Source organism: Rutidosis leptorrhynchoides, chromosome 6 (assembly GCF_046630445.1).
Source record: "Rutidosis leptorrhynchoides isolate AG116_Rl617_1_P2 chromosome 6, CSIRO_AGI_Rlap_v1, whole genome shotgun sequence".
Classification (NCBI taxonomy): domain Eukaryota; kingdom Viridiplantae; phylum Streptophyta; class Magnoliopsida; order Asterales; family Asteraceae; genus Rutidosis; species Rutidosis leptorrhynchoides.
Genome location: NC_092338.1, coordinates 15,551,776 through 15,576,385, shown reverse-complemented (window position 1 = coordinate 15,576,385; position 24,610 = coordinate 15,551,776). Strand labels below are relative to the sequence as shown.

Sequence of the window (24,610 nt, the reverse complement as noted above, 5' to 3'; positions counted from 1 at the left end):
ATCCATCAACATTCCTAAATCAACCATCATCATCATCCTAATACTCAAAGCTCAAATCTTGAATCTTGAATTGTGTTCTATATCAGTATCTCTTCATGCCACCAATAACTGTATATCTAATTCTCATATTCACTCTCTTCATTCCACAAAACCCAACCTCTGCTGATCAATCATTCATATCAATTCTCATAAACCAAAACGGTCTTAATTTCGTCAAAAATTTGCTTATAACTAAAGCAATTTCATCATTAATACCCACTCCACTTTCACAAATTGAGAAGGTTGTTAGAATCCCTGTAATTGGTAAAGTACGTATTGTTCTTTCTGATATTATGCTTTACCGGGTCAATGTCGGGTCATCGGATGTTAGACCTGGTATATCTGGTATTTCTATTGCTGGGTCGGATGTTACTTCTGGTATGAGTGTCAATTGGCATTATTCTTATGGTTCTTGGGTCGGACCTATTACTATTTCGGATAATGGGACTGCTGCTATTGAGGTACTTTTTCTAGTTTCTAAGTTTGATTGAATCTAATCATCGATTTAGTATTTGGAAATTGAGCAAGTATTTAGCTTTTATTTTTTTATTTTTTATTTTTAAATAAGCATTGATAAAATGATAAGTGTTTGTTACCATGTTTTAGCTTATTTTAGAGGAAAAATATAATCCTTATACCATTGGTAGTTAAGTAATAAGAGTATGCAATCCAAGCATAAGGAAATCAAGGCATTGCAATTATATTATGTGCTACCTCTCACTTTAATCATATTAGAACTAATATTTGGAAAATCATAATTAGTGGACATGCATCAATGAGCTTGTAGCTCAATGGTACCCATTGATACTTGAGGCCTCCATGTGGAAGACTTTGGAAGATGGCCACATGCTCAAATCGTCTGTCACATGGTTGGGTTTCCGATTGAGGTAATAGCTTGTCATTAGCCCTTCGAGGATGGGTTGGTGGCAGTGGCGGAACTTGAACCCGACCTGAGATGGGCCGAAACTAATGAAATGTGGGTAAACACTAAAAAAAACTTATTATTTAGTTTTTTTTTTTTGTGTAAAAAATCTTTTTTCCGAAAACGAGCCGGGGCAGATACCCCTTTTGCCTCCACAATGTTCCGCCTCTGATTGGTGGGTTGCCAAAGGCAACGTAGGGTCAGCGGGCTCCATCTTCCTCTTTTTGGGTAGCCCCGAAGGAACTCTTACTCTGTCAAATTCGGAGGATTCCTTTGGCCTCATTGTGTTTTTTGGAAAGATGGCCAATAACAATGGGAAGTTTAGTAGACATGTGATCTTACATGATGTTAGTAGAGAATTTGATAATTGAAACTAAGAAATGTTAAAGTTTTCGTGTTTAAGGTTAGCGGCATGGAAATTGGTTCATTGCTAAGTTTGGATTATGAAGAAGGATCCATGAAACTTTCTGTTATGGAATGTAATTGTCTTATACATTATATTTCGGTACACCTAAAAGGAGGAGCATCTTGGCTCTATCAAGGGTAAATTATTTACTTTTTTTTTTTTTTAATCATTACATTTATTTATTTTTGTTACAAATTTTTTTGACTTCATCTTAATAATTTACCATTTATTAGAATTGTGGATGCTTTTAAAGATGAAATTATATCAGCAGTAGAAAAGGCGTTCATCAAGAAACTGAAGAGTGAGGTTTCAAAGCTAGCATCTGTTTTACAAACTCTTCCAAAACAGATTCCAGTGGTTAATAAAGTTTCTTTAAACGTTACATTTGTTAACAACCCTTTTTTGAGTGACACGTCATTAGGGTTCGAGATAAATGGGTTATTCATAGATTCTAAATCCAACACAGTTCAATACCACAACCATTTGCAGCCACCAGTATCTTGTTCAGATCCTTCAAAAATGATTGGATTTGCACTAGACGAAGCTGTTTTCGAATCTGCTTTTACCTTCTACTACAATGTAATGCCTAAAATTCTGAATTCAGCCCGTATGATATAATCTAAAGGTGGCAGTTATAAATGGGTCGATTAAAAGAATGAGTTAAATGAGTTGAAAGTCCCCCAACTTGTACTTTTATTACTCTTAATCTCCTTTTTTTTTCTTTGACACACTAATACAGTTAATATAGTATATTTTTGGGTCAAACTGACCAAACCTGAACCAAGAAACTACTACTTTGTGACCCAAACCCATTTTGACCCATTCCAAAACCCATCATACTGTCCATTTTCCCACCTCTTGTTTTGAAGAATCTAATTTTGTATAGAAATCACATAAATTTGTACTTTCAGGCTATGTTTATGCACTGGATTGTGGATAAAGTTCCGGAACAAAATCTTTTGAACACAGCAGGATGGAGATTTATTATTCCTCAACTGTACAAAAAATACCCAAATGCTGATATGAATTTGAACATCTCTCTGTCTGAGCCTCCACTCGTGCAGATATCATCACGTAATATTGCTGCAACAGTCTTTGCAGATTTGATCATAGATGTTCTTAAAACAGATGAAACAATCCCCGTTATTTGTATCTCATTGGTAACCTTCATTAACTCCAATGCAAAAGCATCAAATGATATTTACATACAGAGTTATTGTATGTAAAGATGATCTTTGTTTCATCTGACATTCACATGTTGGTTTTTCTTCTTTTAGTTAATGAGTGGCACAGGTACAGTTCAGATAATCGGAAATAACCTCTCTGGTCATGTGAAACTGGATGGTTTCACCATGTCGTTAAAATGGAGCAAGATTGGCACCTTGCACATGCTTCTTATTCAGGTAAGCACTTGATTTTATTATTTTATTATTTTTTATATTGGAACAACAAACACACACCCATTAAACTGTGGACAATTTTAATGTTGCTTTAGATTCAACATTAATGTGTCCATTTTTTGTTTTTGCAGCCTATGATACGGACAATGATCAAAACTGTTTTGTTGCCTTATGCAAATGCAAAACTCGGGATAGGGTTCCCGTTGCCTATAATCAACGGCTTTATGCTACAAAATGCAGAGATAATATCAACACAATCTAGAATCACAGTGTGCAGCGACGTTAGTTATGAGGAATCATTCGAGAGCCGCCGCATTCGAATCTACACTTCATAGGCTTTGGAGAGAGTCATCTTGTACAATGTTAGTATAGTTTGTACAGATATTGGGACCACTGTAACTTGTTCTATTATTTATATTTAATATAGTTTGAGTTATGTGAGTGTGTATATTTTTTAACAAATCAAGCAATTTTTGTATTTTGTACGGAGTAATAATAATTTTATACAACGTAAAAAAGGTAATCATCATTATAAATCAGGTTTGACTGTTTGAGCATAAATTATTGACTTTCAAATATAAATATAAATATAAATATAAATATAAACATAAAAGATGTGTTAATTGATTATGAACTTGAAATCACATCAAACTCCCACATATATAACTATATACAGGGTTAATGTTACTCAATATATATATATATATATATATATATATATATATATATATATATATATATATTTTCAATGTAGGCTATATGTCCAGAAAAATAATATTGTAAGTTATGTACTTTGAAAAAGTATGATAATGTAAACCAACTTAACTTGTAAACTTGAAGATCGAAGAAGCTGTTTGAATGTTATATTCCGTTAGATTTCGTTAAATTCTGGAATTTTGTAATGAATTTTAGTCGGATTTGGAGCATCATATAGCTTCATCAAGTAAAATTTGGCTACTTTTCTATGTGGGTGACTCGTTTATAGATAATTTTCGTTTAGTTAGTAGTTTTCTAAGTGCAAGCTTCCTCATTTTTGTTTTCTTTGTTGAAGGCATTTTACTTTGAAAATGACTTTATTTCTATATGAGTTCTTGTTATTTTTGTTAAATAAAATTAGTAACCCGGGTGAAAGTGTAAAACAATTAAAAAAAATTGTTACTCCATACTTTGGTCATGTAATTACCCGTCCTAATCCATAAGAACGAATACAATAACATATGATTACATCGCGAGGTATTTGACCTCTATATGATACATTTTACAAACATTGCATTCGTTTTAAAAGACAAACTTTCATTACATCGAAAGTTGACAGGCATGCATACCATTTCATAATATCCAACTATAAATGATCTAATCTGTCATTTACTTAATCATAATCTTTACTGAACTCAACGACTTGAATGCAACGTCTTTTGAAATATGCCATGAATGATTCCAAGTAATATCTTTAAAATGAGCAAATGCACAGCGGAAGATTTCTTTCAATCCTGAGAATAAACATGCTTTAAAGTGTCAACCAAAAGGTTGGTGAGTTCATTATTTTATCATAATCGATCATTTTCATCATTTTAATAGACCACATGATTTTCATTTCCATTTCTCATAAATATACGTCCCATGCATAGAGACAAAAATCATTCATATGGATTGAACACCTGGTAACCGACATTAACAAGATGCATATAAGAATATCTCCATCATTCCGGGACATCCTTCGGACATGATATAAAAACTCGAAGTACTAAAGCATCCGCTACAACGGATGGGGTTTGTTGGGCCCAATAGATCTATCTTTAGGATTCGCGTCAATTAGTAGATTGGTTTACTAATTCTTAGGTTACCAAGCAAAAAGGGCATATTCGGCTTCGATCATTCAACCATAGAATGTAGTTTCAATTACTTGTGTCTATTTCGTCAAACATTTATTAAAGCGCATGTATTCTCAGTCCCAAAAATATATATTGCAAAAACATTTAAAAAGGGAGTAATGAAACTCACAATATTGTATTTTTTAGTAAAAATACATATGACGATATTGAACAATGCAGGGTTGGCCTCGGATTCACGAACCTATATCATTTGGATATTTATTAATACACGTAACTGTAATTGATCAAAGTTATATAGATATAACTTTATTAATTATGTGATTTTTATATTGATATATATGTTCTCATATATTCCTTTTATATATTTTAAATACTTAAGAATATTAATTTTGTTAGGTTATATGTATTAAATATATTGATATATATATATATATATATATATATATATATATATATATATATATATATATATATATATATATATATATATATATATATCTTTTGCTTATCATGGCAGTAGTTATAATAATACTAATATAATTTTAGCAGAAGTAGTTCTAGTAATGATAGTACTAATATTAATATTAATGATAATAATATTAATAATTCTATTAATATAAATGATAATTTTAATAATAATAGTAGTTTTTAATAAAAATGATAAACTTAATAATAATTGTAATGAAAATAATAATTTTGATAATAATACCTAATATTTAATAATAATAATAATAATAATAATGATTATAACAATTTTATTACAAATGATAATTTTAATAATACTTAAGTTAGTAATAAATACTAATTCTAATAATTTATAAAATGATTTTAATACTAGTATTAATGAAATAACAATAAATTTTATTATGTTCATAGTAATAATAATAATCATAATTATAGTAATAATACAATTATTTATATTAATAATAATAATAATACTAATAATACTTATAATAATACTAATGATAATTAAAATACTTTTAGATATAATAATAATGATAATAATTATAACCTTAATAATAACAATAATAATAAATGATCATAAGTCTTGTATTAGTAATAATAACAATTATAATATTTATATTACTAATAATAATAATAATAATAATAATAATAATAATAACAATAATAATAATAATAATAATAATAATAATAATAATAATAATAATAATAATAATAATAATAATAATAATAATAATAATAATTATACCCTTTAAAATCTTTTCTTAAAAAAAATGCCCCAGATCAAGTTCAAACACGCGACCTCTCATTCAACCCTAACACCCTTAACCATTGAGCTGCCATGTTACTTCTGGTTTAATAAGGATCTTAATTCTTTTAATCTATATATGTGGCTGCCTTAAAACCCAACTATATCATCATTATCTCATCATTATCTGTATCATTCATAATCCATAATCATCCTCATCAAATCGTTATCATCATAGAATTATCATCATTGTTTATTATTATACTATCAATATCGTTACAGTCGCATTAATCCCAACAGAAACATAATAGTAGCGGTTTCTTTATCACTTGATATGGATCTTGGATCGAGTTTACTTTGGCCCAACAACTTGTACGTGGATCATAGCCCAAGCACATATTCACAGCCCAAGAAAGTATAAAGATTCCGGTGTCCAGATATACACAAGAAATAGGCGTCGGCAAGAAATAGAATTGGTGGGGTTTCTGAAATCGACAGAAACTCATGGGTGGGTCTTCGGTTTTTTTATAATTAGTTAACTAAAAATATCATCATCATCTTTCTCTTTTCTTCTATCATCTTCGTTTAACAGTAGAAGAAACAAAATTATATTTGCTATAGTAGCAACGAGCATGAAATCAAACAGAAAAATAAAAATAAAAACGGCAGCATCCTGGTTCCATCGTTTTCGTTCAACAGGCAATAGTAGTTACGAATTTACAATTGGTTTTAGGTTCTTTGACGATGAGTGTGGCGGTTTGTTATGGTGGTGACGAGGATGATTTTAACTGAAAATAGTTTGGTGATGGGTCGAACAAGAGAGCTTCTGCAACAGTTTTTATTGTGTTGATATCGTCGAGTAATAATAGTTATGTTCATGAATCCTAACGTTGGTTGTTGATGGTGGTGTATTCGAGGTAAAAACAGAAAGAAACATTCGTAGAGTGATTGAACGTGATGGTGATACGGGTGTGTACATATATATAGAAAAAGTGGTTTTTACAAGATTATCAAAGTGGTGCGTGATGTTTGTTTAACGAAGGAAGAACCGGAACAGAAGAAAGGAGAAAACAATACCGGAAGTTCAAGGGGTCAACGGTGGTGGTGATTCTTGTTGACGGTGTACTAACGGAACAACAACATGATCAGATGTTGTATCAATTAGTTGTTTGATAGACTATTTTGGGGTAGTTTTTCCTGAACAGAAACAGTGACAAATACAATAAAAATAAAAGAAGTAGTAGCAGTTTGCTATTTTTATTGATGGTTGTATTGGTGGTTCAAACGTATAAGAGAAAAAGCATGAACTAGTATAGCAGTGAGAAGCAAACACAACCATTTAGATATAGTAGGTTTGCAGTTGTTGTCGTGGTGGATACATGGGTGGTGGTTATCGTGAAGAAGAAGAGAGATCAAGCAAAACAAAAATGGGTTTCGTTTGTTTCGGGTTTGCGAACAAATAAACAAACCGTAGTAATTTGAATTATGTATAAGTCTGTGTGGATGGTTGTGATCAATGGTGGTAAGGTGACCATGGTTCACATTAGTGATTGATCAGGTAAAGGCAACAATAGCAGTTTACAGTGATTGTTAAGTGGTTTAGTTTCAGGTTTACGAAAAATAAAACAAGAAAGGAGTAATGGTGTTAATTGGTGGTGGGTTATGGTTTGGTGTTCTTGTTGTTACAACCGAAGGTATAAACAGAAAAGGGAGAAAGAAGGAGAGTGAAGGTGGTGTTTTTGATTCTTCATAACTAAATATACATATATAATTATAGATGGAAGATAGATAGTTGTCAATTGTTGTGATATGATGATTTAAACAAGGAAAATTGATCGGTGGTAGTATATATTATGTGTAGTTGATGTAAGTATATATTCATATAATAGATTGATATTACCCAATCTAACACAGTGTTCCTCAATCACGTACAAAAGTTTTATAATAATATTAATATAATAATAATTATAATAAAAACGTGTGAATCAATTATAAACTCTACCGACAGTTTTCACGGACGGTGTATCGTCGTCCACTATTTGAAATCAGTGGCGGATAAAAGTCTTCGGAAAAATCCGAAATTTTTAAATTAAATATATTTATTTATTTTGGTCATTATGGTATAAAATTCGATCCTTAATTTGTTAAATGAAAATTACATCAACTGTCCCTCTCATTTCTGAGTAAAATATAAAAAGTGTTAAAACTTAACAAATAGTTTCTAAATATATTTTTAATAAGCCTAAAATTTATAGAACTCATTTTCGTATCACCGTTTATTCTAAAATTACATAAGTTTGAATTTAACTTGCTTAATATCAATCAAAACATCAAACGAGTATTACAATCATTTAATATTTATTTTTAATATACTTTATTTATATATAGAGATATATTTTAAACAATAATTATTATAATATCCTATTTTTATTTTATTAATTTTTAATAACAACAACATATAATACTTCAAATTATATTTCGAATTATTATATATATATATATATATATATATATATATATATATATATATATATATATATATATATATATATATATATATATATATATATAGGGGCAGGATCAATGGGGAAGTAACCAATCGGGGGGAAGCGGGGGGAAGCAGAAAAAAAAATTCATTTTTTTTGAATTTTTTTTTCCGGCATCAAGATCACACGAAAATATGAATATTTAGAAGAGACACTTCATGATGAATGTTATTATTTAGGCGGGAAAACGATCGACAAAAATAACATTCAAGATAATATTGTTCGTGAAGAATATGAACGTTTTTTTTTCTTCATGTTTTGTGAAGTAAAATTTAGCCCAATTTAGAGTTTAGGGTTTAGGGTTTAGGGTTTGGTGTTTTGGGTTTATTCCATAAACCCAAAACACCAAACCCTAAACCCTAAACCCTAAACCCTAAACTCTAAACCGTTCGTGTTAAAAACTCAATCTAAATCCTAAATATAAACCCTAAATCTAAACCCTAAACCCTAAATTTCTAAACCCTAATATCTAAACCCTATAAACCCTAATATCTAAACCCTAATATCTAAACCCCAATACCTAAAACCTCAAAATACGCTCGAAAAACACGATAATTGTTATATATTACTTCTTCGAGCGTTTTCCCGTCAAAATAAAAACATTTATCACAAAGTGTCTCTACTAAATGTTCATATTTTCATCTCATCTATAATGTTCGTGAACAAAGTTTTTTCAAAAAACGAAAAAAAAAAAAATTTGCTTCCCCCCGCTTCCCCCCGAATGGTTACTTCCCTCTTGATCCTACCACTATATATATATATATATGTATATATATATATATATATATATATATATATATATATATATATATATATATATATATATATATATATATATATATATACATACATACACACACACACACACACACATATCTATTTACAATTAATTGTTCGTGAATCGTCGAGAGCAGTCGAAGGTCAATTGAATATATGAACATCGTTCCAAAATTTTCTAGACTCAACATTACATACTTTTCTTATCGTATCGGAATCATATAAAGATTAAGTTTAAATTTGGTCGAAAATTTTCGGGTAGTCACAGGTCTTTTGAAAGTCGAGGGGCTATTTGGTATTTAAACAAAGAGGAAACTTCGATTGAAGTAGACCCATTCTAACCATGCATTTATTCCTTTCGTCAGATGAGTTGTCACTAACTGACGAACGAAAACTGACGGCCCCTAATGGGGTGTCAGTTAAATCCATATCCATCCGTTAGTCATGTATTTGACGGGCTTGAGTATTTTCGTGAGTTTTACAGGGACCAATCACATAATTTCTAGATTTAATCAATATATATATATATATATATATATATATATATATATATATATATATATATATATATATATATATATATATATATATATATATTATTAATTAAGTTTTTCTCACCTAATTTCTAATTAGATTTTACCACATCACCCTACTAAAATATAACACAAAAAACTGACACAACGGTTAAAAAAATGTAATTTCCGTTCCTTATCTAATAGTTATAATTTTCTGTTGATGTATCTGTAGGCTAACCCTATAATTCACACGAATATTGCAAGGTACAATGGTGAGCATCTTTCTTCATTTTGCCTCACAAAAAAAAAAAAAATTAATAATTAAATAAAAGCATCTATCTTTATTTCTTTTCTTTTTTTAACATCAGTTTGAGATCACCGGGAGGACTTAACCACCCACGCGTTCATCTCCCTTAGTTACACAACTCGCCCCCAACTTTTTTTTTTGAAAAGCAAAAATATTATTATTATTATATGGAATATTACAATACAAGTCCCTATATGCTTTTATACAATGCTATAAACGAAACGGATCAGCTGAGAAAATATGGAATAATTATCTGAACTTATGATCGGGGGAGACGTAGACTAGATAACACTACGAGGGACGAACTTGCGTAAAAGAACAACAAGCGGGGAAGGAGGGGATAACCGTGCCGATCAAGCGACTACAAAGTTGACACACAACCAACCCATTTAATCTAACCCACATAGGCTATATAGAATAACGAAACCATCCCGATTTGAATTTAGTTATGTTAACTGACGCCTATGCGGTTTGAAGGAGGTGACACGTAAAATGACGGGTTGAGTAGCCATTGATGCCAATCGATAGGTGTTTTCTTCCGTGAACGATTTGAGATCCAGCTAAAGCTTTGAGATTGGATCTCGGAGATTATCACAGCGGGGTTCCATATTTTTCCGGAAAAAATCTTTAAGTTCCTATGTTTCCAAATAATGTAGCACGCAATCCATTTAGCAGCTTGCCATATTGAAGAACCAATGGAATTATGTGATATGCCTTGATCCGAGATGATGGCATCATTGATGTTAGAGATACTTATGTTGTTTTGATTCCACCAATCGAGAAATTGTATCCATATTGAAGATACTTTTTGACAATTTAACAACGCGTGATCAATGGTTTCAATTTGGTGCTCACATAAGGGACATAAGATGGTGTGAAGGTCAATTCCTTTTTTATCGAGTTCGCTTCTAACCGGGATTTTTTGTTGAACTGCCCTCCATGAGAAAATGAATATCTTTTGTGGAACGAATTTGTTTTGAGGTAGTGAAAGGTTTCTAGAGTTTGTGCCGTATTTAAGCTTATTGATCAGATTTGACAGTGCTGCTGAAGTGTAGATGCCGGATGTGTCAAGGGAACATTTCCATGAGTCGGGGCGATCTGAAATAATAACAGATGTTATTAGGTTGTTGAGCTCCGTGAGATAATCCTTTGCACGACCACTAGGAGGGCGGGACCAATCCCAGTTACCGATCGAGGTAGAGTTAACGTTCATTATTCTATCAGCAACAACTCGCCCCCAACTACTGCCCTGGAGGAAACTCGGACCAATCCGAGGGCATGGCCGGTAAAACCCTCCTTCCCCGCAGCCCCCGCACGAAGCGAAAGGCGACATGGGTGGATTCTTCAGGTCAAGGGATAACATTGAGTGCAATGTTGCACCCTAGCGGAGTCGAACTCCTGACCTCTCGCTAAGAGAGACAGGCCGCTACAACTCAATGTTATCTATCTTTATTTCTGATTACCATTTTCAACAACTTAGTAATAAATACTATCGTAATGATTACAGTTTATGAGTTTGATTTATGATTGTGGTGTTGCAGCTGGCAATGGAGATATTGTTAATGATTGGTTTTTGTGAAGATGTTGTTCAAGATGAGATGGGCAGAGCAGAATCTTACACTTGGTGTTAAAGATGTTGCCTAATATTGTTTCTAGATATTGATATTGTTATTTCTCGTGTACATACATACATACATATAGGTAATAGGTGTGTTTGAAAATGTATATTTAAGGGGTTGTGGTACATATATACACACACACATATACATATATATATACATATATATATATATATATATATATATTCTGAAACCTTTAAGAAAAAAATGGGACGTGAATGTGGTCGTGTTTTATAAACTCTGTTAAATCATTTGTGGATTTTGTTCTTTGGTTAAAATGGTTACTTGAAAATAATGTTATACACATCAGATACAACATATTTAATAAACTCTGTTAAATCAACCACGGAAGTTTCCAGCAAGGTGAGATGAGGGTGCTCGTCCTGTTTTTGAGCTCACAGAAAAAACTTTATTATGTTTCATCAATATATACACGAAACAACAAATACTTGCTGAATTTATTGATAAAAAATGGATGAACAAATTCAATTCAATCAAAATCTTGAAAACTAGAAATAGTAGCTCAATATCAATAGCAGAGCAGGTTCCGCTATCCGAAATCGCAATAGGACACAGACCCAAGAACCATAAGAATAATGCCAGTTGATTGATTGATACTCGTATCAGAAAGTAACGCGTGACCCAACAATAAAAATACCGGGTCTAATATCCGATGACCCGATAAATCATAATATCAGTCAAAAGAAAAGTATGACTTCACGACTCAGTTTCATCACATGTTCATAATATTATTCTAATTTATTATTTCTGGGTACGGGCTCATCATCATCATCATCATCATCATCATCATCATCATCATCATCATCATCATCATAATCATAATATTCATATTCTAATTCTAATTCTAATTCTAATTCAGGTGTGGTGGTGGTTGTTTTAGATCTGGATCATAAAGGAATATCCCGCTACTCCACAGATAGATAACTTTTGCATCCTCACACTCTTTAACACTAATGGTACCCGTCGGATATTTTTTGAACCGCGCACTTTCATCAAGTTTGACCTCAAAGTGATCGGCTATTAAGGTCACAAAATGGCCACCGCAGATTGGGTTGTCGGCGGCGGCGACATGTCTCAAATAGTAGGCCACACAATAAGGAATGTTGACATGAGTATCTTTGGAACGTATTTGTTTCAGGTACCAAAGGTCAGACAAGTATACCTTGTCAGTGTCCTCGGCCCGATGGAAAATACTAAGGGTCAAAAACATGTGGAGCAAACGGCAATTAATATCATCCAAATCTATTGTAGACGGGAACTTATTACCATCACGGGGGGGCCAAGAGGAGGAGGATCCAAACTCTTTCCAAACACTATTTGGGTCAAACGCCTCCTCATTCATAATATCAGAAACCCGAGCACCCGACCAGATGTAATCGTTAAAGTGTTGCTCATCCATCCGTTTCGGTGAGTAGATCTTTAAGCAACCCGTAAATTCCGCCAAAGACATCCGACGGTCCTTACCACCCAATCTAAATCTCATGAAGTCCTTATCATTCATGTCTTCCGGCTCTTCTTTTAAAGAATATGTGGAATGGAACTCCAAGCAAAGTTCCGGAAAAATATACGCATCCTTATTAACCAATTCTTTCCAATCCCTATAACAATAATTATTATTTCCATTTGGTTGTGGTTTCTCGTAACGTTGTCTCAACAATTCCTCTACCGTCATGTATAACCCGACTTCACTTAAAAGTTCCCAGTCTACATCCCAGTTCACATCGTACCCTTTTTGTCTTAACCCTTTTAACCTCTCATTATATTTAGGTACTAAACTAAACTCAGACTCCAACTGAGACAGAGACAGCATGTTGTTGGATTCTTTTTTTGGATGGCTCCTCCGGCATCATCGCCAACAACTCCTCCTCATCATCATCAAATGTGAAGGATGGTTTCTTCTCCAATATCTACACACACACATCGACCAACAACGACAACAATTAGTTTATAATAATAATAATAATAATAATTTATAATCATGTTGCATGCACATTAGAAATATATATTATTGGATAAATCCCTTACTCTCAATACCCACTGCCCAAAAATCCCTTGCTCTCAATACCCACTTACCCATACAAATTAGTACTATTGATTAAAGACTAATATTATATCATACCAAACCAAGCAAGCAATAATAACACGCATATGCTAATCACCAACATACACACAATTCATATTAAAGGACTTGAACATGTGGATCTTGGTGATCGTGATCTAGAATCGATTGCAACATCAGTTGAAGTCCAAACAGGAAAATCGGTTATGACGTATAGAAATTTAGTTTTATATGCGACTCATAATATAAAATTAGAACAAGTTGCTGTTTTAGTCCTTTTATTTTAGCTCGATGACAAAGCAACATAACGGGAACTTGGAACTCAGGAAACAGTTGGATTGTGAGAAGGTGCCAGGCAAAAGGGTTATACCGAAAAAACTATCCACATACATCTTTAGATGGATAGCTTATGGTTTTCTAGATAACCACCAATTTAATGAATGATATTATTCTATGTTTCCTAATAGGTTAACTATAATCTCTTATGTGGTTTATAGACATATCAACTTCCCTATTTTGGAACACAACTTATAAAGTAGATTATGATACTAACTAGCAACTGATGTACAACCCTACAATGCTAATAATACCCATTTACTGAACCCACAACGCTTATCATATTTGAATCTGGTCCGTGTGCATAAAACTCCCTAGTACTTGCAATAATAAAGTTGAAAATTAAACCATCAATTAGAAGCCTATCCATCTAGCACAAGTAACATGTGAATATCGTCTCTAATAACAATTTAGACCGGAAATACATAAGCCCTAATTTCCATAATCATCAACAATTCGCATGTAAACATAAAAATTATGGGATTACAAATACGAAAGAACGATTATTCAAGGGCACTTTAAACGGGAACTTGCAAAAAAACGAATTAAAAAAAAAAAAAAAACAAACACAAAAATCATCAGCATGTTGTAAACATGGAATTTAATTATCGAATACACATGATGAATAACAGTTATTGAAACGCATATAATCAGCTATAAGAAAATCACATACCTTACACATGTTTGATAGATTAGATGGAAAAAAATTCCGATTCGGTTGCGTGAGTTTTCGTATGTTTCGGCCGTAGACAGTATTAGGTTAACCCAGAAAATACTCGGTGTTTTTCTTTTCAAACTGCCCTATTTATTGTCTTCCTTATTTATTTTCCACGGTATACTTATATACTTATAATAATTAGAATTAGAATTTAATAATAAATATTAAATATAAATAAATAAATAAATATAAATAAATACATAATGATAATAATAATAATTAATAATATAATAATAATAATATTATTATTATTATAATAATAATTATTAACATGTAGGTAATCTTTAAAGATAACACTGGAGAGGCTGCATTTACATTCTTTGAAGGACCAATACCACCATGATATACACTCCTGCAAAAAATTCAAAGAAAAAACGACAGAGCTAAAGAAAACATGTAATTTTGAGATTTTGTATGTTGCGCGTCAACTGCAACCCGAATGATTTGCATGGTGGCCGCCGCAACGCGCGGCTGACGATCTGCTTGTTATTTATTATTAATTAGTTATTATTATTGTAAAATATTATTATTATTTGTGCTACCAGTCAGTAGAAATCCTAGATCCGCCACTGGTTGAAATAAAAAAAATAAAATTATATTTGAATAACCTCGAAGTAAATAATCCTTAAAATAATATTTTTTTTAGATATTCGATTGAATTCCCTTATATTTAACCATTGTTATGAGTGGACTAAAAATGTCTAATACATTTCGTGCTCCGGTTAGTGTTGTTGAACTCTTTGAATCTTTAAGGTGCTCACTGTTTGGGGAGGGTCGTTTCGGTGACTAAATTATATTAAGTCAAATGAGAACACACCTTTCTTCCTCACGAAGAAGGCGGTCTTAATGTGGAATCTTGTTTGCAAAAAACTTACGTCTTTTGAAAAAATGGTGGTGACGTTTTAAAACTGACCACAATGATTTTTGGGTTATGGTCATTTCTAGTAATTTTGGGAAGGGTGGGGGTTTTTCTTCGGCTAACAGTTGCAGGAGCATCAAAGGAGGCTTAACTTACAGTTGCAGGAGCATCAAAGGAGGCTTAACTTGGATGATTTTTTTTGTGTGACTAAAATAACGATTACTATTAAAATAAAAAACTTCATCAATAGATGAAAAATCCTAAACCGATACAGGAAAAGGAAAACAAACAAACGATGAAAGGCTCGAAAAGAAATAACAAACCTAGGCCAACCTCATTTGCAAAAGTAACTTGGATGATGTAGTGACCCGAACTTTTCCATGTTTATATATATATATATTAAATGAAATTGTTATTTACATGATTAAGTGTTTCCAACATGTTAAGCAATCAAACTTGTTAAGACTTGATTAATTGAAATAGGTTTCATATAGACAATTGACCACCCAAGTTGACCGGTGATTCACGAACGTTAAAACTTGTAAAAACTATACGATGACATATATATGGTTATATATATAGTTAACATGATTTTATTATAAGTATGTATCTCATTAGGTATTTTAACAATGAGTTATATACATAAAAATGAGACTATTAATTTAAGAAACTCGAAAACGATATATATAACGATTATCGTTATAACAACGTCTTACTAGGTACATATGAATCATATTAAGATATTGATACACTTGGTTAATTATGTTAAATGATAAGTAAATATATTACTAAGTGTATTAACAATGAAATACATATGTAAAAATAAGACTACTAACTTAATGATTTCGAAACGAGACATATATGTAACGATTATCGTTGTAACGACATTTAACTGTATATATATCATACTAAGATATATTATATATCATAATATCATGATAATATAACAATTTAACATCTCATTTGTTATAATAAATAATGGGTTAACAACATTCAACAAGATCGTTAACCTAAAGGTTTCAAAACAACATTTACATGTAACGACTAACGATGACTTAACGACTTAGTTAAAATGTATATACATGTAGTGTTTTAATATGTATTCATACACTTTTGAAAGACTTCAAGACACTTATCAAAATACTTCTACTTAACAAAAATGCTTACAATTACATCCTCGTTCAGTTTCATCAACAATTCTACTCATATGCACCCGTATTCGTACTCGTACAATACACAGCTTTTAGATGTATGTACTATTGGTATATACACTCCAATGATCAGCTCTTAGCAGCCCATGTGAGTCACCTAACACATTTGGGAACCATCATTTGACAACTAGCATAAAATATCTCATAAAATTACAAAAATATGAGTAATCATTCATGACTTATTAACATGAAAACAAAATTACATATCCTTTATATCTAATCCATACACCAACGACCAAAAACACCTACAAACACTTTCATTCTTCAATTTTCTTCATCTAATTGATCTCTCTCAAGTTCTATATTCAAGTTCTAAGTGTTCTTCATAAATTCCAAAAGTTCTAGTTTCATAAAATCAAGAATACTTCTAAGATTGCAAATTTACTTCCAAGTTTTCTAAATCCATTCCAAGTAATCATCCAAGATCAAGAAACCTTTGTTACTTACAGTAGGTTATCTTTCTAATACAAGGTAATAATAATATTCAAACTTTAATTCAATTTCTATAACTATAACAATCTTATTTCGAGTGGAAATCTTACTTGAAATTGTTTTCGTGTCATGATTCTGCTTCAAGAACTTTCAAGCCATCCAAGGATCCTTTGAAGCTAGATCTATTTTTCTAATTTCCAGTAGGTTTATCCAAGGAACTTGAGGTAGTAATGATGTTCATAACATCATTCTATTCATACATATAAAGCTATCTTATTCGAAGGTTTAAACTTGTAATCACTAGAACATAGTTTAATTAATTCTAAACTTGTTCACAAATAAAAGTTAATCCTTCTAACTTGACTTTTAAAATCAATTAAACACATGTTCTATATCTATATGATATGCTAACTTAATGATTTAAAACCTGGAAACACGAAAAACACCGTAAAACCGGATTTACGCCGTCGTAGTAACACCGCGGGCTGTGTTGGGTTAGTTAATTAAAAACTATGATAAACTTTGATTTAAAAGTTGTTATTCTGATAAAATGATTTTTATTATGAACATGAAACTATATCCAAAAATTATGGTTAAACTCAAAGTGGAAGTATGTTTTCTAAAATGGTCATCTAGACGTCGTTCTTTAGACTGAAATGACTACCTTTACAAAAACAACTTGTAACTTATTTTTCCAACTATAAACCTATACTTTTTCTGTTTAGATTCATAAAATAGAGTTCAATATGAAACCATAGCAATTTGATTCACTCAAAACGGATTTAAAATGAAGAAGTTATGGGTAAAACAAGATTGGATAATTTTTCTCATTTTAGCTACGTGAAAATTGGTAACAAATCTATTCTAACCATAACTTAATCAACTTGTATTGTATATTTTGTAATCTTGAGATACCATAGACACGTATACAATGTTTCGACCTATCATGTCGACACATCTATATATATTTCGGAACAACCATAGACACTCTATATGTGAATGTTGGAGTTAGCTATACAGGGTTGAGGTTGATTCCAAAATATATATAGTTTGAGTTGTGATCAATACTGAGATACGTATACACTGGGTCGTGGATTGATTCAAGATAATATTTATCGATTTATTTCTGTACATCTAACTGTGGACAACTAGTTGTAGGTTACTAACGAGGACAGCTGACTTAATAAACTTAAAACATCAAAATATATTAAAAGTGTTGTAAATATATTTTGAACATACTTTGATATATATGTACATATTGTTATAGGTTCGTGAATCAACCAGTGGCCAAGTCTTACTTCCCAACGAAGTAAAAATCTGTGAAAGTGAGTTATAGTCCCACTTTTAAAATCTAATATTTTTGGGATGAGAATACATGCAGGTTTTATAAATGATTTACAAAATAGACACAAGTACGTGAAACTACATTCTATGGTTGAATTATCGAAATCGAATATGCCCCTTTTTATTAAGTCTGGTAATCTAAGAATTAGGGAACAGACACCCTAATTGACGCGAATCCTAAAGATAGATCTATTGGGCCTAACAAACCCCATCCAAAGTACCGGATGCTTTAGTACTTCGAAATTTATATCATATCCGAAGGGTGTCCCGGAATGATGGGGATATTCTTATATATGCATCTTGTTAATGTCGGTTACCAGGTGTTCACCATATGAATGATTTTTATCTCTATGTATGGGATGTGTATTGAAATATGAAATCTTGTGGTCTATTGTTACGATTTGATATATATAGGTTAAACCTATAACTCACCAACATTTTTGTTGACGTTTAAAGCATGTTTATTCTCAGGTGAATACTAAGAGCTTCCGCTGTTGCATACTAAAATAAGGACAAGATTTGGAGTCCATGTTTGTATGATATTGTGTAAAAACTGCATTCAAGAAACTGATTTCGATGTAACATATTTGTATTGTAAACCATTATGTAATAGTCGTGTGTAAACAGGATATTTTAGATTATCATTATTTGATAATCTACGTAAAGCTTTTTAAACCTTTATTTATGAAATAAAGGTTATGGTTTGTTTTAAAAATGAATGCAGTCTTTGAAAAACGTCTCATATAGAGGTCAAAACCTCGCAACGAAATCAATTAATATGGAACGTTTTTAATCAATAAGAACGGGACATTTCAGTTGGTATCCGAGCGTTGGTCTTAGAGAACCAGAATTTTGCATTAGTGTGTCTTATCGAGTTTGTTAGGATGCATTAGTGAGTCTGGACTTCGACTGTGTTTACTTGAAAAATGATTGCTTAACAAATTTTGTTGGAAACTATATATTTTTAACATGTGAATATTATGTGATATATTAATCTCTTAACGCGTTTGATATTATGTGATAGATGTCTACCTCTAGAACAAGTCCCATTGACTCACCTAATAATAATGAAGAGTCAAATGTAAATTGGAATGATTCGTGGATTGATTCACAAGTTCCCGAAGAGGAACCAGAAGAAGAGTCGGAACCGGAAGAAGAATCAGAACCGGAAGAGGAGGAACCGGAGGAGGAAATAGAACCGGTGGGGGAAATAATAAAACTGTTAAGTAAAAGAAAATCCTCAACCAACCGACCAAGGTTAATTATGGTCAATGGTATTTCCGCCAAGGAAGCAAAATATTGGGAGGATTACCAATTCTCCGATGAATCGGATTCCGACGAGAATTCCGATGATGTTATAGAAATTACCCCAACTGAATTTAAAAAGGCAAAAGAAAATAATAAGGGAAAGGGCATAAAAATAGAGAAATCTAATTCCAACCCCGTTGAACTTTATATGTATCGTCAACCCCCGAAGCCCTTAAGTTGTAACAATGACCCGGGAACCTCTAAACCACCAGGTTTTTCTAAACCAATGTGGAAAACGACGGCTCGTATTAGGGGAACATCATATATCCCTAGAAACTTGGCAAAACGAACCAAAACCGAAGAAGAAGAAGAAACGAGCGAGTCGGAATAAGATAGTTGTATTCATGTGGTGTAATATATGTAATATAGTGTGCTTGTGCTTTATGATATATGTAAAAATTGCTTGTATTAATAAGTATTTTTTTTTTATGAATCTAACTCTTGTCTATTTTACAGTATAAAAACACAAAATGGATAGACAACCCAATATTTTAAGAGACCTACCCGAAGACATGATTGATGAAATCTTGTCTAGAGTCGGTTAGAATTCTTCGGCACAACTATTTACGACGAAATCAGTTTGTAAGACATTCGAAGAACGTTCCAAGAATGTCTTGGTTTATAAGAGACTTTCGTTTGAAAGATGGGGGATATTACATTGGGAAACCCATAAGTTACGATGTGTTTACTTTGACGCATATATTGCGGGGAACCCAAATGCTATTTTACGCAACGGGTTAAGAAATTATTTTGACTCAATGTATCCGAATATAGGACTTCATGATTTAGAAAAAGCGGCTAACATGCAACATAAAGAAGCATGCTATGCTTACGGGTTAGTAATGTTCGCTTCTCACCAAAGTGAGAAAAAGAACATCGGGCTACAACTATTAAACAAAACGTTCCCACAAGTGACGGAGTCGGTAATTGGGGTAAGAAATGAGGTTTTTAGGTTATTACGAGACTATTGGTCATTACGTAACCCTCGTCCCTTTGAAGACGTTACAACACGCTGTCTTATCAACGGCCATAACGGTTATGTTCCACAAGACCAAGGATGGGAAGTAGTCCTAGTAAAACCAGAATGCATGACTTGTTTCTGGACGTATGAATTACGTGTCTTTATTGCCTTTGCTGAACGACTTGTGTACTAGCTAGAATTATCTTCACAACTATCTCGTATCAAAGTTATTGTGTGTTATAATTCATGCTTTATGTAAAATAAGCGGTATTGTAAGTTTGTAAAATATTGTATAAAAGTTTGAACGCGAAATATTATTATAATCAGTTTTTCATATAGAATTGTAGTAGTTGAATTGTATATTAGCTACTAAGTATGAACTTAACGGGTAGGTACTACCCGAATTTAAACTTATAAAACGCTAATATGAAGAAAAAGCTTTTATAAATGAGTTCATATTATGCTACGAAATACTATTAACTACTCTTAATATTCTGTATGATTAACTTGTTCCATTTGACTATTTTGAAGGAAATGGCACCGACTACTCGACACACCGTGAATATGAATGAAGAGGAATTCCGTACTTTTCTAGCTTCAAACATAGCCGCAGTACAGGCTGCGCTACATACCAACAATAACCTTGGATCTAGCAGTACAGGAAATCGTGTAGGATGCACCTACAAAGAATTCACTGCCTGCAAACCTTTGGAATTTGATGGAACCGAAGGACCGATCGGATTGAAACGGTGGACCGAGAAGGTCGAATCGGTGTTTGTCATAAGTAAGTGTACAGAAGAGGACAAAGTGAAGTACGCTACGCATACCTTCACAGGTTCTGCGTTAACATGGTGGAATACCTATCTAGAGCAAGTGGGACAAGATGATGCGTACGCACTACCATGGTCAGCATTCAAGCACTTGATGAACGAGAAGTACCGTCCCAGAACCGAGGTCAATAAGCTCAAGACAGAACTAAGAGGGTTACGAACCCAAGGATTTGATATTACGACGTACGAAAGACGATTCACAGAATTGTGCCTATTGTGTCCGGGAGCGTTCGAAGATGAGGAAGAGAAGATCGACGCTTTTGTGAAAGGATTACCGGAAAGAATCCAAGAAGATATAAGTTCACACGAGCCCGCCTCCATACAACAGGCATGTAGAATGGCTCACAAACTAGTGAACCAGATTGAGGAAAGAATTAAAGAACAGACGGCTGAAGAGGCCAATGTGAAGCAAGTCAAAAGAAAGTGGGAGGAAAACGGTGATAAGAATCACCAATACAACAACAACAGCAATTACAATAATAATCGCATCAATTATCCCAACAATCGCAACATCAATCGCAACTACAACAAATGGTCCAACAACAAACGGCCCAACAACAACAACAACAACAACAACAACAACAACAACAACAACAACAACAACAACAACAACAACAACAGCAACTACAACAATCATCCCAACAACAATAACAACCGCAACAACAACAACAATCAGAAGCAGCTATGCCAAAGGTGTGAAAAGTATCACTCGGGGTTCTGCACCAAATTTTGCAACAAGTGTAAAAGAAATGGTCATAGCGCGGCGAAGTGTGAGGTCTACGGACCAGGGGTTAATAGAACGAAAGGAACAAATGGTGTCGGAACGAGTAATGGCGGAGCAAGTAGTGTCGGAGCAAGTTATGCCAATGTAGTTTGTTATAAATGTGAAAAACCGGGCCACATTATTAGAAATTGCCCGAACCAGGAGAACACGAATGGACAAGGCCGCGGAAGAGTTTTCAATATTAATGCGGCAGAGGCACAGGAAGACCCAGAGCTTGTTACAGGTACGTTTCTTATTGACAATAAATCTGCTTACGTTTTATTTGATTCGGGTGCGGATAGAAGCTATATGAGTAGAGATTTTTGTGCTAAATTAAGTTGTCCATTGACGCCTTTGGATAGTAAATTTTTACTCGAATTAGCAAACGGTAAATTAATTTCAGCAGATAATATATGCCGGAATCGAGAAATTAAACTGGGTAGCGAAATATTTAAGATTGATTTGATACCAGTAGAGTTAGGGAGTTTTGATGTAATAGTTGGCATGGACTGGCTGAAGAAGGTGAAAGCAGAGATCGTATGTTATAAAAATGCAATTCGGATTGTACGAGAAGAAGGAGAACCCTTAATGGTGTACGGAGAAAAGGGCAACATGAAGCTACATCTTATTAGTAATTTGAAGGCACAAAAACTAATAAGAAAAGGTTGCTATGCTGTTCTAGCACACGTCGAGAAAGTACAAACTGAAGAAAAGAGCATCAATGATGTTCCCGTCGCAAAAGGATTTCTCGATGTATTTCCGAAAGAATTACCGGGACTACCTCCACATCTATCTGTTGAATTTCAAATAGATCTTGTACCAGGAGCTGCACCAATAGCTCGTGCTCCTTATAGACTCGCACCCAGCGAGATGAAAGAACTGCAAAGCCAACTGCAAGAACTATTAGAACGTGGTTTCATTCGACCAAGCACATCACCATGGGGAGCTCCTGTTTTGTTTGTCAAGAAGAAGGATGGTACATTTAGGTTGTGTATTGACTACAGAGAGTTGAACAAACTTACCATCAAAAACCGTTATCCACTGCCGAGAATTGACGACTTATTTGATCAACTACAAGGCTCGTCGATTTATTCGAAGATCGATTTACGTTCTGGATATCATCAAATGCGAGTAAAGGAGGATGATATTCCAAAAACTGCTTTTAGGACGCGTTATGGTCATTACGAGTTTATGGTTATGCCGTTTGGATTGACTAACGCACCAGCTGTGTTCATGGACCTTATGAACCGAGTGTGTGGGCCATATCTTGACAAGTTTGTCATTGTTTTCATCGATGACATACTTATTTACTCAAAGAATGATCAAGAGCACGAAGAACATTTGAGAAAAGTTCTAGAAGTATTGAGGAAAGAAAAACTGTACGCTAAGTTTTCAAAGTGTGCATTTTGGTTGGAAGAAGTTCAATTCCTCGGTCACATAGTGAACAAAGAAGGTATCCAGGTGGACCCGGCAAAGATCGAAATCGTTGAAAAGTGGGAAACCCCAAAAACTCCGAAGCATATACGTCAATTTTTAGGATTGGCTGGTTACTACAGAAGATTCATCCAAGATTTCTCCAAAATAGCAAAACCCTTGACTGCATTAACGCATAAAGGGAAGAAATTTGAATGGAAGGATGAACAAGAGAAGGCGTTTCAATTATTAAAGAAAAAGCTAACTACGGCACCTATATTGTCATTGCCTGAAGGGAATGATGATTTTGTGATTTATTGTGACGCATCAAAGCAAGGTCTCGGTTGTGTATTAATGCAACGGACGAAGGTGATTGCTTATGCGTCTAGACAATTGAAGATTCACGAGCAAAATTATACGACGCATGATTTGGAATTAGGCGCGGTTGTTTTTGCATTAAAGACTTGGAGGCACTACTTATATGGGGTCAAAAGTATTATATATACCGACCACAAAAGTCTTCAACACATATTTAATCAGAAACAACTGAATATGAGGCAGCGTAAGTGGATTGAATTGTTGAATGATTACGACTTTGAGATTCGTTACCACCCGGGGAAGGCAAATGTGGTAGCCGACGCCTTGAGCAGAAAGGACAGAGAACCCATTCGAGTAAAATCTATGAATATAATGATTCACACTAACCTTACTACTCAAATAAAGGAGGCGCAACAAGGATTTTTAAAAGAGGGAAATTTAAATGATGAAATACCCAAAGGATC

At 33.1% G+C, this 24,610-nt stretch overlaps 3 protein-coding genes across 4 annotated transcripts in view; 1 reads left to right on the top strand and 2 right to left on the bottom strand.

Annotated features, from left to right (window-relative positions):
- Positions 1–95: 95 nt before the first annotated feature.
- On the top strand, positions 96–3,206 carry LOC139853420 (putative BPI/LBP family protein At1g04970). The gene is made up of 7 exons (XM_071842813.1): positions 96–500; positions 1,099–1,308; positions 1,365–1,504; positions 1,601–1,946; positions 2,279–2,527; positions 2,645–2,770; positions 2,899–3,206. Exons 1-7 carry the CDS (start codon positions 96–98, stop codon positions 3,100–3,102), a joined length of 1,680 nt encoding a protein of 559 aa, XP_071698914.1. The 3' UTR covers positions 3,103–3,206.
- Positions 3,207–10,405: 7,199 nt separating this feature from the next.
- LOC139853419 (uncharacterized) lies at positions 10,406–11,167 on the bottom strand. The gene has a single exon (XM_071842812.1). It carries the CDS (start codon positions 11,165–11,167, stop codon positions 10,406–10,408), a length of 762 nt encoding a protein of 253 aa, XP_071698913.1.
- A 1,218-nt stretch (positions 11,168–12,385) lies between these two features.
- Positions 12,386–24,610, bottom strand: part of LOC139855440 (uncharacterized) — a 269,308-nt gene continuing 257,083 nt past the window's right edge. The window contains exons 1-2 of one of the 2 annotated variants that reach the window (XM_071844661.1): positions 14,663–14,785; positions 12,386–13,501 (exon numbers count right to left, since the gene is read on the bottom strand). In XM_071844661.1, coding sequence (XP_071700762.1) covers positions 12,445–13,404 — 960 coding nt within the window. In that variant the 5' untranslated portion in view covers positions 13,405–13,501; positions 14,663–14,785 and the 3' untranslated portion in view covers positions 12,386–12,444. Of the gene's footprint in view, positions 13,502–14,662; positions 14,786–24,610 lie in introns of those variants that run through there. The other variant, XM_071844662.1, reaches the window with a different exon arrangement.

Coding starts and splice junctions, on each gene's coding strand:
- LOC139853420 (XM_071842813.1), top strand. CDS start 96: ATGCCACCAATAACTGTATATCTAATTCTCATATTCACTCTCTTCATT. Junction 1,505..1,600: donor GCATCTTGGCTCTATCAAGG/GTAAATTATTTA, acceptor ACCATTTATTAG/AATTGTGGATGCTTTTAAAG. Junction 2,771..2,898: donor TGCACATGCTTCTTATTCAG/GTAAGCACTTGA, acceptor TTGTTTTTGCAG/CCTATGATACGGACAATGAT.
- LOC139853419 (XM_071842812.1), bottom strand. CDS start 11,167: ATGAACGTTAACTCTACCTCGATCGGTAACTGGGATTGGTCCCGCCCT.